General features: G+C 48.8%; 1 protein-coding gene across 1 annotated transcript; it reads left to right on the top strand.

Moving 5' to 3' along the window:
- The first annotated feature begins 95 nt into the window (after nucleotides 1-95).
- Nucleotides 96-18,272, top strand: ABCG8 (ATP binding cassette subfamily G member 8). Its single transcript, XM_045980254.1, has 13 exons — nucleotides 96-303; nucleotides 4,516-4,617; nucleotides 6,077-6,227; nucleotides 9,872-10,110; nucleotides 10,623-10,755; nucleotides 10,849-11,118; nucleotides 13,310-13,472; nucleotides 13,561-13,644; nucleotides 14,712-14,911; nucleotides 15,354-15,430; nucleotides 16,150-16,417; nucleotides 17,371-17,498; nucleotides 17,581-18,272. Exons 1-13 carry the CDS (start codon nucleotides 241-243, stop codon nucleotides 17,716-17,718), a joined length of 2,016 nt encoding a protein of 671 aa, XP_045836210.1. The 5' UTR covers nucleotides 96-240; the 3' UTR covers nucleotides 17,719-18,272.

The following is an 18,272-nucleotide window of genomic DNA, read 5'->3' as shown; positions in this document are numbered from 1 at the left end:
CCACGGATGCCATTATCTGATGTACCTTTACCCAGAGTGTGTGTGCTATCTTGGCAGTGGGCAGAACGCACAGCCTGTGTTTGTAGGAGGGCCAGCCTGGGAGGAGTGCTAGGAGAGAGGCGTACTGAACCAAAGCCAGAGACTGCCCAGCTCTGCGAAAGACAATACACTGGTGCTGTCCGGTAGCCCCTAAGGTGGAAAGGAAGCTGCAGCAAAGCGGCACAGACACCACTGGGCCCCATGGCTGAGAAGGCCTCAGAGGAGAGAGAACCGTGGAACAGGGCTGCTCCCCAGGATGCCTCCGTGAGTGATGGGCAGTCACCTCAGTCATGGGGGGCGGGGGAGGGAGCAAATGGGACCTTTCTTTCCTCCCTCAGGAACTGGTTTTAACTCCACCAGGACCACAAGCAGAAGGAGAACATGGCAGGAGGACTCTATTTCCTGGGCATCGAAGGGCTGAGGGGAAGGGATTCAGGGGATGTGGCGGGGAGGGGGCCTCCGAGGTCACTTCCTGCCATGAAGACACACTCCTACAAGGAAATGATGTTCCTGTTTGTGACTTGGGCTGATGTAGCTTTTTCTGAATGAGACTCCAAAGCAGAAATGTTTTCACACAAACCAGGAACTCTGCAGTGTCTCCTTCATCTGTGTGTCTGTCAAGCTCAGAGTCTGATGCAGTAAACTGCTGAGATAGGATGGCAGGTTTATGGGAACATCAGAATTTATGCACAAAACATGGTTACAGCCGGCAAACACAAGACCCCAGAGAGAGCTATAAGGGATAGAGAGCAGCCAGGGGGCCAAGAGGTTGGGGCACAAGTTCTCCACGTTTATCTTACATGTGAAATGTTTACTTGAGAAATGGCCTTTGCTAAAATCAGGGTGTGGGTCGGATTTGAAGCAGAATGCTAAACTGGAAGACAGAAATAGAACAGAGCCCATCCTCTATCTCCACCTCACCCCAGGCCAGCTTGCTGTCTTTGCCTGCCATGGGGAGGAGGGAAAGACAAGAAGGTCTGAGGACTCCACACCCAACAGGGAAGGCCACAGGCCACCTAGTCTGGCCCTGAGTTGCTAGGACGTGACTTCCTCCCAGCACATTCCTAGTTCACTCTGCAACCATGACAAACAGCCCTTCTGATGTACAAATACAGCCAGTTCTTGCCAAGAAATGACTCCTAGGAGCTGAGACCGCAGTGTTCATGGCCTGAATAGGATATAAAGTCAGTGGTGGCTTTGGGGACACTTTCTGCCAAAAAGGTCTGACAATTCAGCCACCACAGCATGGGATGCAAACAACTGCCCAAATCCAACATCTAGGAATGCCTACCGTTTCCAGTTTCCTTTTCTCCAACCCTCTTACTCAAGGTTCCAAGTGACAATCTACCCCCCAACATTTAAGGCATCTGGAACAACAGAATGAGGGCTACATGTCTTATGTCTAGATGTTTTAAAATTATCAATCAAGCTAAGCACTTGAAAATAGTTTCTATCTTCTTACCCTTGACATACCTTCCTCACAGTCTGAAAGGCCAGGTGTAAATTCAGAAATTCTAGGAAATTTTGGAGCAGCAGCTATAATGTGATGGCATAGGGGAGCCAGCTTCCAGCCCAAGCCATAGCCTGTTCCCCCTTCTCTGCCCAATCCTATCTCCACTCGTGAGCTGAGCTCACTCATGACTCACATACCCCTATGCGGTCATACCATCCTGCCTACCCACATTGCATTCACACTCCACAGACAACTGGCCCTCTGGCCTGGGGTACCTGGAGTGCCAAGTGTCCTCCTCAGTCCCTGGGCAGAAGCATAGCCCAAGAGGGCCCCAGTCCTCAGGGCAAAGATGTGTGAGATCTGGTCTGACCATTTTAGTAAAGGCCCAGGCTCACCCTCTCAACCAGGAATAAACCCTGCATGTTTCTACCAGGCACTGAGTCCTCAGCACCATCACTACGCAAGGGCATAGATTCCTCAACTTAAAATAAGGAACTTGGGCTCTGTGCTCCCGGAGTTCCTTTCTAATCTATGCTTCTGACTCAGGAATTTGATCAGAAGTTAATACAAGGAGAAATTACAATGTAGCCCAGCAGGAGCCAAGCAGGTTACCTACAAATAAACCTGCTTTTGCTTTTTTGGATGTCACCTGTCAGAAATTCAAGTGATGTTCTGACAGTTACACTGATTAAGATGTCAGCTGAATAGATATTTAAGTATTTGAAAAATACAGAGGATTTGTCAAAACCTCAGGAAGAATCTAACAAATCCTTCCTGGGGCCAAGGAAATATTTAAAAAATGGAACAGAGGCTGCCCCCAACCCAGCAATGAATTCTTCCTCTGAAATTTGCCCTACCTGTGCAGCTCCAGGAAGGTAGTCCCTAGATGGCTGGTGCAGAGCTGAACCTGCCTGGAATGCAGCACCTTCCTCAGCTGCCCTCAATCTCCTCCAGGAGAGATCTCCTTCTCCATCTCTGAGGTCACAGACCCTGGGCCCTCCTCCATCTCCACGACCAGCTCCTGCCTTAGATGCACTGGCAACTAAGAGGCAAGGTGGGAGAAGTATTCTGGAGTTCTACTCGCTCTCTCACTTGGAAAACATTTTGAAATGTTTCAGACACATCAGTATATGGAATAGTGAACTCTCGTGTATGCACCACTAATTACCAAGAGCTCTGAGGCTCGCTCCCTTCGCCTTTCCCTGTAATCTTCTCTCCTGCATTCTTCTCTGTTCCTCAGAGATGGCCCTTCTGCTAAATGAGGAATTCATCTTTCCCATTTTTTTCCCATATAATTTAGGATCTTTATGGTAATAGTTCTAACATCAGACAAGATAAGTAGCTACGGTCTGTTGTTTCCATACTGCCATGGAACTCTAGGGACTACTTACTCAGAGGCTGCTGCCACAGACTGTCACCTGTACTGATTTTCCTCCTTTCCCATGGGGCTGGAACATCCTTTCAGAGGACCTCTGACCTCCACTACTACAGTGAAGTCTGACAGAGACTTTTGGATGTTATTTTCACATAAGTCATAAGTCAGTTTATTTTCACACAAAGCACAGCTAGGCACTGTGTACACAGTGTAAATATACCTTGAATGGATGCTTGAGGTCAGCTTGCCTCTACACCTGGCCTGTCATGCTCCATCCTAACCACCGTCCCATTCATTAAAACCTAAGCTTCTTTGAATGGTGACAGATGGTGACTAGATATATTGCAGTGACCAATTTGGAATTGTTGTGTTGTATACCTGAACTAATATAATGTTATATACCAATTTTTCCTCAATTAAAAAAAACAAAACTAAGCTTCTTAGAAACCATCGTTGTCACATCCAAACGCAAGCCTGAAAAGAGTGATATGGGCTCCCAGTAAGTACTGGATGCTTGCTTGATTGAAGGAACACATCAGTGTGAGAAGAGCAGCTCTGGGGGAAAAAATCAGAGTCAAGAGTCAACTGGAACTTGTTAATAAATACACTTTTTCCTGCACTAAAAAAAGAAAGAAAAATGTTATGCATTTAAAAATAGAAAAATAGAAACCTTTCGGGACACCTGGGTGGCTCAGTTGGCTCGGGTCGTGATCCCAGGGTCCTGGGATCGAGTTCCACATCGGGCTCCTTGCTCCGCGGGGAGCCTGCTTCTCCCTCTGCCTCTGCCTGCCACTCTGCCTGCCTGTGCTCTCTTCCTCTCTCACTCTAACAAATAAATAAATAAAATCTTAAAAAAAAAATAGAAACTTTTCTAGGCAGGTTCTTCTTTTGGGGGACCTCAATGATTTAAATGATTGAACTGATCAAATAGAAGGAATTCAGATCTGCTGATGGCTGATACCAAAGATATCAGCTGATACCATGAAACACTGATTTAACTGATTTACAAATATAGGATCACTCCAACAACAGCAAGAGGATGATGATGATCATGACAATGATAGGGACTTCTTCTGAAACCTCCCAACAGCATTCTGAATGGTTTTGTTGTGCTAAACTCATCATTAGAATAAAATGCAACATTTCCAAGGATGGTGTCTTCCAAATACTGAGCATTAGCTTTTTGATATCTATTTCCTCTCACGTGTCAGGTACATGGAGTCTGCTTGGCATTAGGAGATAGTAAGCCAGACACAGGGAAGAGAAATTTAAGGCCAACCCCCAGCTCAGGTGCCCCCAGAGCACAGAAGCTCACAAAGTTCTCTCTAGTCCAGAGTCTGGGTCTTGTCCACCATAGGCTGCCTGGGTCCAGGCTCCACCAATCTGAGACTGAGTTTTCTGGAGCCAGGAGCTGTGCTGGAGAGAAGTCCCAAAGCTCCCTCTGCAGGGAAGGACAAATTCGCCCTCACGGATGCTCCTATTTTCTCATAGCCATTGGGATCCACCTGCCCAAATGCATGTTTTCCTAATTCTCAACCTCAACCACACTAGTTGCTGCTCTCACCTCTTGGGTCTCCTCCCTGTTTTCTCTTAAGTGCTGAGCACTTAAGAGACTTAAGAACCCCTCACCTGTCATGTCTTCCACCAGGGCCTCCAGGACAGCTTGTTCTCCTCTGAAAGTGACAATAGCCTATACTTCACCTACAGCGGCCAATCCAACACCTTGGAGGTCCAAGATCTCAGCTACCAGGTAGAAGCACACCTAAGGACAAGTGGGAGGAGTGGGCAGGGAAGGCCAAATGATCCTCCAAATGAGAATTGAAGGGTGAGCCCACGCTGGCCATGTGAATGCCTCATATGTTGAGTAAATGTATAGGAGTGCCCTCAACTACACATAATGTAGCTGGAGGTTGATAGGCTAAGAGAACGAGACCTTTGTTAAAACATAAATTGTGTGAGGGGTGCCTAGATGGCTCAGTGGGTTGAAGCCTCTGCCTTTGGCTCAGGTCATCATCTCAGGGTCCTGGGATCGAGCCCCCATCGGGCTCTCTGCTTAGCGGGGAGCCTGCTTCCCCCTCTCTGCCTGCCCCTCTGCTTATTTGTGATCTCTGTCTGTCAAATAAATAAATAAAATCTTTAAAAAAACATAAATTATGTGAACCTGTGGGTGAGAAAAAACCTCAAACTTTTTTTAACTTCAGATTTTGGAATAATTTTAGACTTTTGGGAACGTTATAAAAAATAGTAAAGAAGGGCCCCTGGGTGGCTCAGTGGGTTAAGCCTCTGCCCTCAGCTCAGGTCATGATCTCAGGGTCCCGGGATTGAGTCCCGCATCGGACTTTCTGCTCAGTGGGAAGCCTGCTTCCCCCTCTCTCTCTGCCTGCTGCTCTGCCTACTTGTGATCTCTCTCTCTGTCAAATAAATAAATAAAATCTTTTAAAAAAATTGTAGAGAGTTTCCATATACCCTTTGTCCAACTTCCCCTAATGTTACCATCTTGCATTACCCAGAGGAAAACAATCAAAACTAAAAAATTAACAATGCCATGATACCATTCTACAGACTTCAGGTTTCACCACTTTGTTTTATTATTATTTGTTTGCAAAATATACTGTCCCTTGAACTAATAAGACATCCAGAATGCAAGGACCGCTGGCCTTTCAGAGGCTTTCAGGGTACCTCTGATCAGATTCAAGACTTCCATTTCCCAGACCCACCTGGGGGCAGACCCCAGCTGGTCCAAATGGAACACGCTGAGGGCTGCAATACTGAACCTCAGAGGCCCAACCCAGGCTTCCTGTAAATGTATGTTAGAACAAGCTAATGAGGCACACCATAACCTTTCTCTGCTCTGCCACTCATTAGCTGTGTGAACTTGAAAGAGATTTACACAATGTCTTGTACATGGTAAACCCTTAATAAATCATTAATAAATTATTATCCTTAGGTGAAGACATCATTTTGCTTTATGTTGTATTTTCCTTTCTGTTCTGCTATTGTACTTGCTTCCCATGTCTCAACTTCAGACTTGGAAATAGTAGCTTCAGGTTCTCAGCACAGGGTCTCGGCAGGGGCTCCAAACCCATGCTTGATAGAACCTGGGCATGGGCCCCTCAACCTGTTGTGTATCCTATATAGAGGTGAACAGAAGTTGCTGAAACCCTCTGACCACTCAGCTCTCTGAGGAACCTTCCAATGTTTCCCCACAGGTGGATATGGACTCCCAGGTGCCCTGGTTTAAGAAGCTGGCTCAGTTCAAGATGCCTTGGACATCTCACAAGGATTCTTGTGATCTGGGCATCCAAAACCTGAGCTTCAAAATGAGAAGTGGGCAGATGCTGGCCATCATAGGGAGCTCAGGTACCACTAACGGCAAATAGTGAAGCAATGGGTTATGTCTCTCCTGGAAAGCAGACCAGTCCCTCAGGAAGATGGATGCTCCTCACAGAACCCTTGCTGATGAGTAGAACAGCAGAGCAGAGTGGGTGAGAACACAGGTTCTGGGTCAGACAAACCTGGATTCAAATCGCAGCTCCTCCATTTACTAGTTCTCAGGCAGTCGCCATCATTATGAATCACAAATATGCCTCTTGAAGTGGTACCCAGGGCCTGGTCCCTAGTTAACACCTATATTGAGACAAAGCAACAACCTTTCCAAATCATCAGTCAGCTCCAGAATTCAATGCTCTTGTCAAGGGACTCCTCCACCACCAGGGACATTCACTCACTGTTGCCCTACAACCCAGTAGGCACAGCCCCTGCTGCAACTCCCACTCCTCAGAGAGGCCCTCCAATTCTTAGTGTAGCCTTCAACCACTTGCAAAGATCCAGATTCTTGGAGTGCCTCAGAGTCACTTCCACAGGCTAAACTTAAAATTATACAATTCGCCAAAGGTGAATGGGGCCTTGGAGAACAAAGTTTACTCTCTCCAGTGTATTCTATCTTTCCGTCTCTTTACCAGTTTGGAAGCCTCTTTAAAGGAGGTTTTTTAAATTATCAGTATTTTAAGTCATCAGTATCTCTAGAGTATCCTCCTGTCTCCCCTCAACACATGCACACCTTCATTTGACAAATAGGCAGACTAAAGTCTAGAAAAGGTGAGTGATTCACCTAAGAACATATATTTAATGCAGAGTTGGAACTAGAACTTTGATCTTCTGATTCTCAGATCAAGGCGTTTCTCTCTTACATGTGTGAGAACATGTTATACCTTTTAATTAATCATTTCCAGAAGTAAAGATTACTGAACTTTTGAACATCTCCAAATTTTTAGTCTTCTGATAGGGAAATTCTATTTATTGTCTAACCAAAGATCAAATAAGATAATGTGTGTCAATGCACTTTGTAACTTAAACAACACCCACAGGTCAAGTCCTGCCTACTTTTGGCCCTGCCTCTGCAATTCTGATCTGAACAAGAAAACAGGAGACATTTCATAGGCCAATTTTATTTTTGTAACTCCTGGTAGTTTTTCTTGTTATATCTGCTTTTTCCTTCATGAATTGAGAATCTGGGGAATATGAGGGCACTGTGGAGGCACTTCCACTAAGCCTCAGAGTCATCACAATTAAAACCTACTACACTTGCCCTGAGAGCTGTTAGCACCCCTTAGGAAAGTGAAGTTCAGAGAGGTTAAGTAGTCTCCAGGACTTCCGACTCTAGGCTCAATGTTATTGAACTTCAGGTTTACTTGACTGAAATTATTTAAGTGATTTCTTTCTTAGGATTTATTTATTTATTTGAGAGAGAGGTGTGAGGAGGGGTGGGGGGGGACCTCAAGTAAACTCCCCACTGAGTGTGAAACCTGCCACCAAGGGGCTCAATCCCAGGACCCTGAGATCATAACCTGAACCAAAAATCAATAGTTGGCTGCTTAACCAACTGAGCCACCAAGATCCCCCTAAATGATTTCTTAGAAAGATTTACAAATCAGGGGCGCCTGGGTGGCTCAGTGGGTTAAAGCGTCTGCCTTCGGCTTGGGTCATGATCCCAGGGTCCTGGGATGGAGCCCCGCATCAGGCTCTCTGCTCGGCAGGGAGCCTGCTTCCTCCTCTCTCTCTGCTTACCTCTCTGCCAACTTGAAATCTGTCTGTCAAATAAATAAATAAAATCTTAAAAAAAAAAAAAAAAGATTTACAAATTATACGTCCTGTGGCTCTTAATCCACTTAAGAAATTAAGAATGAAACAAAGAATGGATGAATGCTCAGCATAATTTATAATAAATAAAAACAGCCCCAGAATCTGAATCTGCAGAATCAGCAGTAGTAACAAAGGTGTTTGCCAATGAATGAACATACTTAATTGGAGACTCTTGCTATTTTATAAGGCTCTTGAATGCCTTCGGTGTTGTCTCCTAGTCCACAGGTCTCCCCAGTTGCACTAGGCAATCTCCACTGGAAAGGCCACTCATACCTCTCATAAAATGTTTATGAAATGTGGCCTTCACACTCACTGATTGGGAATCCCATTTTACCTATGAATGTTGACAAAGTCCCCTGCTATCTCTGAGCCTGGATCTAACGTCTGAGGCTGGGTAGGGAGCAGGACCAGAGCCCTCCCCTCTGGTTTCTCTCCTGGCTATTTTGCTCTACTTATGTTCTCAGGGACCTTGAATGAGGTGTACCTTGGAGGTGGCATGCAGGTCCCTTTCTACTGTGAGAGCCTCTGATGAGTAAGCATAAGGATTACTGGGGAGGCTTCTTGAGTTTTGTTTTTTGCACTGGAGGCATGGGGCTTCTTCCAAGAAGCATGTGTGTATGGCAAGGAGAGGTAGTTACATTGGCACTTCCCTGTTTGAAAACAAATTGCAAAATTTGCTGAGGGGCACCTGGGTGGCTCAGTCGGTTGAGTATCTGCCTTTGGCTTGGGTCATGGTCGCAGGGTCCTGGGATTGAGCCCCATGTCGGGGTCCCTGCTCAGCTTGTGCTCTCTCTCTCTCAAAAAAATAAAAAGCTTTTTTTAAAAAAAAAAAAATTGCTTTCTGAAAGAAACTGATAGCAAAGAAACCAAACCCTCACATGGGGGGAATGGGACAGAGCATCATCCTTAGCTGTCTGCAGTGTTCTCACAGCTGCAGCCCAACTGGCATTCACAGCTTAAATGGCTGTCAAAGAGTCTCATCAAATGCTTCTGGAAACCTGATCCAATCAGACACTTCCCCAAATCAATAGCAATCGCTGTCACTCAGAGGGGGATGGTGTTAACTTAGGGCAACAGATCACTTTTTCTAAAGAGTAAAAAGTACCACAGATAAAAACAGGAGAAAGACAAATGTAGAGAAATACACATGTATACTGTGGCTTGGTTTTAAAATCACATCCACATCTATTATCACTCTATTTTTTTCCCTCCTTATTTCCGAAAGTAAGTTCCAGTTTTGCATTTTTAAAAAACACCCTATTTGTGAGGTCAAGACCCATGTTGGGTTCCTCTCTCAGCTGGGAGTCTGCTCGAGATTCCCTCCCTCTCCCGCTGCCCTTCCCCCACTCATTCTCTCCCTCTAAAATAAATAAATCTTTTTAAAAAACACCCTATGAATTCTCCAAAATTAGTCCTTCCCACAAAGCCAGCTTCTAAGCCAAATGTTGCTAGCACATTTACCACCCAAAAATGGCCAAGCTTCATGGGGCAATTAACACCAGTACTACTTGGTAAAGAAATGGGCTTATTAGAGGTGGAAAGAGGCATCTACTTCAGGCGCAGCCAGGGCCAGGACTCCAGCCCTCTCCTGTCATGCAGCCCCTGGCTAACTGGCACGAAGCCCCAGCATCCATGTGCCTCCAGTGCCTCAACGGTATCAAATTGGCTGCAGGTGAGAGACCTGGAGCTCCAGGTGTTGGGACTGCCCCATCCAGGTCCAAAAGCTGTGCCCCTTTCCCTAGGGGCTGGTCACTGCTGCAAGGACAGTGCAGTCCAGGGTGGCTGGAGAGTGTGTGGGCTGCCGTGGCTTCCAGGCTGGCCCCCACAGCCCTGCTCTCAGAATGTCTATGGTGGCTTCACAGGTTGTGGGAGAGCCTCTTTGCTGGACGTGATCACCGGGAGGGACTACGGCGGCAAAATTAAGTCAGGCCAAATCTGGATCAATGGGCAGCCCAGCACGCCTCAGCTGGTGAGGAAGCATGTGGCCCACGTGCGCCAGCACGACCAGCTGCTCCCTAACCTAACTGTCCGTGAGACCCTGGCTTTTGTTGCCCAGCTACGCCTGCCCAGAACCTTCTCCCAGGCTCAGCGCGACGAAAGGGTAACTACCTGACCCTGGTGGCCCCAAGAAATCATGACATCCTTCCCCTCGCCAACGCTTCCTCCCTGCCTCAGGGCCCAGCCCCAGGTCGAGTTTGAGCCTCCTAGCTCACCATCCTTCCAACCATACGCTCAGCCTTGCCCTCGGGCCACCTTTAAACCCCCACAACCCTCTGTAAGCCGCCCGGGCCCAGGCCAGTTCCCTTCACGGCACAGGGCAGAATGTGTGTGAGCAGCCTCTATTTACCTGTTTTCCTCTCCTCCGGGTGGGCAGGGAGTCCAGCTGTCCTATCCCGAAGGACGCGGCCACATTTCCAACATGGCGCCACGGCCTGCGCGTGGGATCCTCTCAGGACATGCAGAAAGAACGCGGGAACAAACACAGCATGGGCCAGCGAAGGCTGGCGCACAAGCCCATTCAGAAGGGCAGGCGCTTTGCGCTGGGGGACAAGACCCGCGTGGCCCGGAGCCAGGCGCACCGCCGGGCTTCTAAAAGCCAGTCATCCTCCGCAGGTGGACGACGTGATCGCCGAGCTGCGCCTGCGCCAGTGCGCCAACACGCGTGTGGGCAACGCATACGTGAGGGGCGTGTCGGGCGGCGAGCGGCGCAGAGTCAGCATCGCGGTGCAGCTGCTGTGGAATCCAGGTGAGGGCCCGAGGTGGGGCTGCGGCGCCCCAAGGGCTGGGGCCCGGCCAGCCCTAGTCCCGCTGGCTCACGAGGCCCCTCTCTGCTGGGAAGGAATCCTCATCTTGGATGAGCCCACCTCCGGGCTCGACAGCTTCACGGCCCACAACCTGGTGAAAACCCTGTCCCGGCTGGCCAAAGGCAACCGGTTGGTGCTCATCTCCCTCCACCAGCCTCGGTCGGACATCTTCAGGCTGTTTGATTTGGTCCTCCTGATGACGTCCGGCAGCACCATCTACTTGGGGGCAGCCCAGCACATGGTGCAATACTTCACAGCCATCGGCCACCCCTGTCCTCGCTACAGCAACCCTGCCGACTTCTACGGTGAGTTGCCGGGCAGCGCCCCGGCCCACCGAGCCCCCCCACCCCCCCACCCCCGGGGCCTGGCTGAGAGATTCTGGAGGGAAGCTCAGAGGCTTCAGGGGAGCAGGGCCTAGGAGGGGGGCGGGCACAGTGGGCTATAGAACATGTGTCCCTTTGCCAAGTATCAAATGCTAGAAACAAAAGGCCAGAATAAAGCAGATTTCTCCTGTGCACAATGGGTAAGAAGCCTAGGAGAATTCCGGTGGCTGGAGGAGATAGAATCCAGGAGGGTTTGGACCAGTTTCTAGAATTATTCAGACTCTGTAGGGAAACTTAGGATACCCAAGGTCAGGAGGCCACCAGGAAATCTTAAAGCCGTGCCCTGGTGCCCTCACAGAGACAGAGAGTCTGAAGGCACTGGATGGGAGAGGGGGGACCAGGGCACAGGAGCTCAGAGCCATTTGGAGGTCTTGGTCAATGAATCTCTAGGTAGGAAAATTGTTGTGTCAACCCAGAGAGGCCTTTCTGCTTGGGGTTCTGAGCTCTCAGAATAGGGTAAGCCAATTCCTTCATTCCTGGGGAGGCAGTTGTCTTTATAGGTGCCTGACCTAAAAGCAGATGTCTGGATCCTGCTGCTGAGGAGTGTCGTGGCTGCTGGCCAGGCCACACAGCTTCATCAGCGCCGGGGGAGGCGGGAGCTGTGGCTTGTGTAATTTGTCACCTGGAGACCCAGGCTTCCTCCCAAGATACCCCGGTGTGGCAAGGGCGTCACCAATAACCATGACAACAGGGACCATGTCCTTAAGGGCAGACACTGGGCCCAAAGGCACCAAGCTCTAGAGGGTGTCCCTTGGACCCTCACAGCCCTGCCAGGGTCATCTCCGTCCTTACAGATGAGAAGATCAAAGCCTGAAAAGTTAAACCCTTTGCAGAGAACTTGTAAGGCACAAAATTGGGACTCATAGCCAGTGTATCTGGCCCCCCTCCCTAACTCCTGGCCCTGGGCCCACATCCTCTTCCCAGCATCCAACATCCATCCTACCCCAGGAGGACAGGCCACTCTCTCCAGCCTGCCAGCCCTTGTGCACTCACACTGTGTGAACTCACAGGGCACCTGTCATCCTGGCCAAAGGGAGCAATGTGCAGTAACCCCAAAGAGGGGTTACTAGAAGCCAATGTCCAAAACAGAAAACCTTTTTCTTTATACTGTTATTATTTGGGGAGGAGGGGCTCTTGCCTACCACCTACCAATCTGGGGTACAGGGCCTGGTAGTACCTAGAGAGTCTGGTGTTCTGAGCTACAGGCCTACACACTAAGGAGATACATTGCATTTTACAAGACTCCTTCTAGACATTATCCTGCCTTGGGACATGTCATGAAAATGGCAGGAAGGAAGAGACAGAGGTTAAGAGGGGGAATAGTGGGAGGAGAGCCACACTCTAGCCTGGAGTAAAGCTGGGCTCAGGAGGGCCCTGGTTATGATTGCATGGTGTGCCTTTCTGACATTGAAGGAGCCCCATGAGAGTAGAGCGGTGGCTGGGGCTCCCAGATGCTCCCCAGAAATAGTACAGAGGTGGGTGCTGAGCAGCCTGGAGAGCAGCGACAGCTCTACTTAGAATTGTCCAGACTTGGACACCCTCTGGCCAAAACACTCTTCCCTTTTAGACAGCTTGCTGATGGAGCCAAATTATTAATTTACAGTGAGAACTAGAACTTCCTGGTGCCCAGAGTGCCCAGCTGTCTCGTGGCCAACCCACCTTCTCTCCATGGGCAGTCACACCAGGGAGGCTGAGTCCTCATCTCAAGCTTCTTAAATGGCTGGAGTTGGAGCCAGGACATAATTGTGCCATGACCTTTGGCTCCACAGGTCCATTGTTTTCTGTTCTGTTCTAGGGATGTCTCCATAATGAGCCTGGGTGTTGGGATGGGGGCCAGGGCCCACAGGGCCCCTGGTGTTACCCTTCCCCTGTAGCAGGCTTTCCCCTGAATTGGATGTGGCCAGGCCCAGCAGGGTGGGAGGCCAGCCCTGGGTGCCTGTCTGCCTCTCTTTGCTCTGCTCATCACTTCATGGTCCACTCTCAGAGGGTGGAGAGCATGTCCTGGAGCCCCCAAGGGCTGACCAGCATTGTGAACTAGCCTTGTGTCAAGCTCCTCACCTGTGAACAGGTACAGAGACACAGCCACCCATGGCCCCACATCCTCTCCTTACAGTGGACTTGACTAGCATCGACAGGCAAAGCAGAGAGCAGGAAGTGGCCACCAGAGAGAAGGCTCAATCTCTTGCAGCCTTGTTTCGAGAAAAAGTTCGTGGCTTTGATGACTTTCTGTGGAGAGCGGAGGCAAGGGAGCTGGGTGAGGGCACTTGCCCAGAGAGGTAAGGCAAGCCAGGGTGGCTCTGGGTGGAGAGCTCCTTGTAGAAGGCAGCCACGCCCTCACCCCATGAACACCCTGCTTCTTGACAGCCGGGCCCTCCCCCAGGACACGGACCAGCCCCCAACTCCCACTGAGCTGCCTGGCGCTATGCAGCAGTTCACCATGCTGATCCGGTAATTATCTGCCATTTCACTCCACTACCACCAACCCTGTCCCACAAGCCCTTTCTATCTAAAGTGAATTTGGAGGAGAAAGCAACAGGTAGAATCATTTTTAAAAACCACTATCACCGGGGCGCCTGGGTGGCTCAGTGGTTAAAGCCTCTGCCTTCGGCTCAGGTCATGATCTCAGGGTCCTAGGACTGAGCCCCGCATCAGGCTCTCTGCTCAGCGGGGAGCCTGCTTCCTCCCTTCTCTCTCTCTGCCTGCCTCTCTGCCTACTTGTGATCTGTCAAATAAATAAAATCTTTAAAAAAAATAAAAAATAGAAACCACTATCACCAAGACCACCACTAACGCTCTTTGCAACTTTTATTCTTTAAACAAAATTAAAATGTCCTTACTGGCCAGATGATTGGAGAAATTACGTAGGATTGTGGTGAAAAATTCAGACAATACAGGAGAAACTCAAGTGGAAAGGAAAGGTTACTGTCACATCAGCCCTCAGAAAAATCTAGACCCACGTGTTTGGTGTGATTCTTTCCAGATACTCCCGTGCACACAACATTTTAATACATAAATGTGATCATACTTTACATACTGTTCTGTAACCATTTTTTTGTTTTTGGCCTCATATAGAATAGGTATCTACCTTTCATCTGACTAGGTCTTGTTCAGCATTCCAATCTAGCCATAATTCGCTTCCCTGCTAAGAGCATAGTGATGGTCTGATTTTTTTTTTTGAGGCTTTTGCTATGACAAGTAATGCTATGACAACAATCCTTGTACATATGTCTTTACACACCTGATTGGTTATTTCCTTAGGATAACGTCTTTAAGTAAAATTGCACAGTTGATACGTTGATAGTAAATTGATAGTCGATAAAGTAAATTATTGTGTACCTAGTGTGAGGCAGATGCTTTCACCAATGATCTCATTTGAATCTCACAGTCCTTGTGAGGGGGTAGTGCTATTCCCATTCTACAGATGAGAAAAGAGAGACTTACAGAGATTAAATGACATTGCCAGTGTGACAGGGCTGGTATATGTTGTTCCCTTGGCACCTCTTTTGTCTTCTAAGTCGTCAGATTTTCAATGACTTCCGAGACCTGTCAACTCTCCTCATCCATGGAGCAGAGGCCTGCCTGATGTCCCTGGTCATCGGGTTCCTCTATTATGGCCATGGGACCATCAAGCTCTCCTTCATGGACACAGCTGCCCTCTTGTTCATGATCGGAGCTCTCATCCCTTTCAACGTGGTCCTGGATGTCATTGCCAAATGTGAGTGTCGCTTGCTCTCTCGTGACCCACACCTGAAAGAGCCAGAAGACACGGCGTTGGTCATTCCTCTGAGCTGGTCCAAAGCCAGCCTACATTCCTCCAAACTCCTTGGGAGAATGGGTTTGCTGAACAGTTTCACCATGATTGCAAAACAAAAGGTGATGATTGTTTTTAACATTCACACATTAATATTAGTATGCAAATGAAAGCAGATTATCCAGGAGTCTTAGGCATTCCTATTATAGCAGGAATTACACTTGACAGCAATGCCCAAGTCACAGAATTACAAACATCTAAATTAGGATGGTTTAACTCTGCCTGCTTTTTAAAAATAGAAGACATTTAGTCAATGTGACTATTTATAATTGTAATAAGAGAGATTCAAAAACAGAAACACTGAAAATTAATGTCACTTTCATTCTCCTTTTCTACCCCTTTTTAGGTCACTCAGAGAGGGCAATGCTTTACTATGAACTGGAAGATGGTCTCTACACTCCTGGTCCATATTTCTTTACTAAGGTGACTGGTCAGGGCTGAGAGCAAGTGACCAGGTTGGGGGCAGGGTCGGAGAAAGCTACACTGCATTGTACAAAAGCTCCAGAGAAGTATTTTGCTGAACTAGGGGGCCGTGCCTCATCTGGGGTTAAAGACGTCACATTTGCTAGGGGACTTTCAGAGGCATGCTGTTTTTAAAACATTTACCAGAAGACCAGTACTGTGGACTAGGAATGACACTTTTCTGGTCAGCAGAAACCTTAGGAAAAAGAAAGGAGGGGAGGGAGGAAGGAAGGAGAAAAAGAGAAAGAAAGAAAGAAAGAAAGTGGGAAACAACCAGCATACTTCACCTCTCTGATTTCACAACATCTCCAGGAAGCATACTGGCTGTTACTATACTTATTTCCAGGAAGTGGAAGCTCAGAGAGGTTATGCAGTTGTCTCAAAGCCCCATAGCTGTTAGGTCTGGGCAGGCAGGGTGGGGACTTGAAACAGAACAGATGCCTGACTGCCATTGTCACCAGGCCACTTGGCCTCCCTGGGGGAAACTGCTCTGAACTGTCCCAGATAGCAAACATGGCATCTGCAGAGGGAAACCAGCAAGGACTCACATTTCAGGGTCCCACACCTGCACCCAGCGGGAGGGGAGGTTGGCATCATTGAGGGTTATTATCTTTAAACATTTAAAAATAATGACAGTGAAGGCATCAGCTGCACACCCTCGCAAGAGCTACTCTTTGCAGATCCTAGGGGAGCTTCCGGAGCATTGCGTCTACATCATCATTTATGCGATGCCCACCTACTGGCTGGCGAACCTGCACCCGAGCCTTGAGCCCTTTCTGTTGCACTTCCTGCTCGTGTGGCTGGTGGTCTTCTGCTGCAGGATCATGGCGCTGGGTGCTGCCGCCCTGCTCCCCACATTCCATACATCCTCCTTCTTTGGCAATGCTCTCTACAACTCCTTCTACCTCACTGGGGGCTTCATGATAAGCTTGGACAATCTGTGGACAGGTAAGGCCTGCTCCCCTCCCCTGCTCAAGCTTTTTGAGGCCTTCTGGGTCTGGATGAAGCCTGCTTTCATCTGGGAATGAGAACTCACCATTTAGAGCCAAGTTAAGCCTGGTTTTTCTGGGAGCCAACTGTCCTGCTTGTCAAAGAATGACTCCATGAGAGGGTGCAGATGGCACCTTCTATCCCCAGCTGACACCTGGAGGTCACCCTTGATTCTCTCTCACTCTCCGCATTCTCCAGTGAGCCAGATCAATTCTGCCTCTCACATCTTTCTGAAATGTCCCCTTGCCTGATCCCCCAGGCTGGCCTTATTGTCGGGTCTCAGACCACCGCAGTGGTCCCTGTGACCCTGGTCTTTCTGTGTCCCTCTCGACCCTCACCCATGCAGAGAGCACTTTGTAAGGTTCAAATCCATGTCACTGTTCTTTTCAGGCCCTCTGGGGGCTAGCTCCCTGTTGCCCCCACCTTGCTCTTCTGAAGTCCCCAGCACACTTCATGCACTCACACCTGAGCGTGTGTGGCTCTCCTCTGTAGGGCACTGTCTGCCCCCACCCACATATCCATGGCTGCTCTCTTCTCCAGACCAGCCAGGATGGCCTTGTTTCTTCCTCTCGCTCCTGGCTCAGTGATACTCCCATGGCGTCAGGGCATGGACTCAAGATTCTCAGCTCTGCCTCCATGAAGCTGAGCCCATGCTGGGACACCTCATAAATGACTCTTTGAAATTGTTACTGATCCAACATGTGGGGACCCACCCTCAGCTGCATGGCCCCCTCCACCCTACCCCATGTCCCAAGCTGTCACTCTGGCCCTTTCGGCCTCTCCCTGCCCTCCTGCCAACTCGGGGACCTTGCTTTCCTTGGGGTAGAGCCGCCAGAGCCCTGTGTTCATGAGTTCTTCCCAGGGAGCACGTGACCAGGCTGTGTGAGTAACATGGCTCTCACTGTCTTCAGTGCCTGCTTGGATTTCCAAAGTCTCCTTTCTCCGCTGGTGTTTTGAAGGCCTGATGCAGATTCACTTCAAAGGGCACACTTACCACGTGGGGGTCAGCAACTTCACCATCCCTATCCCAGGAGACTTAGTAAGTAGCTAAGGCCTTTGAAAAATAGATAACACCTGTCGGAATGTTTTCTCAGGGAGCTCACTGATGTCTGTGTCCCCAGATCCTCAGTTCCATGGGCCTGAACTCGCACCCGCTGTACGCCATCTACCTCATCCTTATTGGCATCGGTGGTGGCTTCATGATCCTGTACTACATGGCCCTAAGGTTCATCAAACAGAAATCAGATCAAGACTGGTGATTCATGTCCAGGCTTCTGCCTGATGGTGGGGACTAGAGAAGACCCTTCAACTGCACTCCTTTCCTTCCTCCCAAGGAGCCTCATAGGGCATCAGGAGGACCACACAGCAAGCTCAGCTACACTGGCCCTCAGCATTGCAGTGGCACAGGTTGGCCACAGGATGGCAGTAGAATAAAGACAGTAGAAAGGGATTGCAGATCACTGGCCAGAGCTTGCAATGCCTGGGAAAGTGAAAACTGAACCTGGGGACACCTACAGTGTTGCTAATTTATTTCCTTTTCATATGTATTTATATACGCAACTCAGTGCAGGATGGGAGCAAGTTAGGTATGAATGGAACAGACTATGCAAGAACTCCTGGATCCAGAGGAAACAATATTGCCTAGCGAAATGGTTGACCTCATCTTCTGGGCCCCCCCGAACTCTGTGTTAAGTCACTCTCAGTACGGAAAATGACCTGAGACATACGAGTGAGATACCATCCTTTCTTTTGGTGTGTCATGGATTCCAAAAGCCAAACAGAACAATTAAAAATTTATTGAACATCTACTGTA

Source organism: Meles meles, chromosome 16 (genome assembly GCF_922984935.1).
Source record: "Meles meles chromosome 16, mMelMel3.1 paternal haplotype, whole genome shotgun sequence".
Lineage (NCBI taxonomy): Eukaryota > Metazoa > Chordata > Mammalia > Carnivora > Mustelidae > Meles > Meles meles.
The sequence above is the reverse complement of the archived record's forward strand: the minus strand, read 5'-3'. Positions and strand labels throughout refer to the sequence as shown.

What these genes read in the sequence shown, in the direction of transcription:
- ABCG8 (XM_045980254.1), top strand. Translation starts at nt 241, where the DNA reads ATGGCTGAGAAGGCCTCAGAGGAGAGAGAACCGTGGAACAGGGCTGCT. An exon ending in CAACCCTGCCGACTTCTACG is followed by an intron (nt 11,119 to 13,309) that starts GTGAGTTGCCGG and finishes CTCTCCTTACAG; the next exon opens with TGGACTTGACTAGCATCGAC. An exon ending in CAGTTCACCATGCTGATCCG is followed by an intron (nt 13,645 to 14,711) that starts GTAATTATCTGC and finishes TTGTCTTCTAAG; the next exon opens with TCGTCAGATTTTCAATGACT.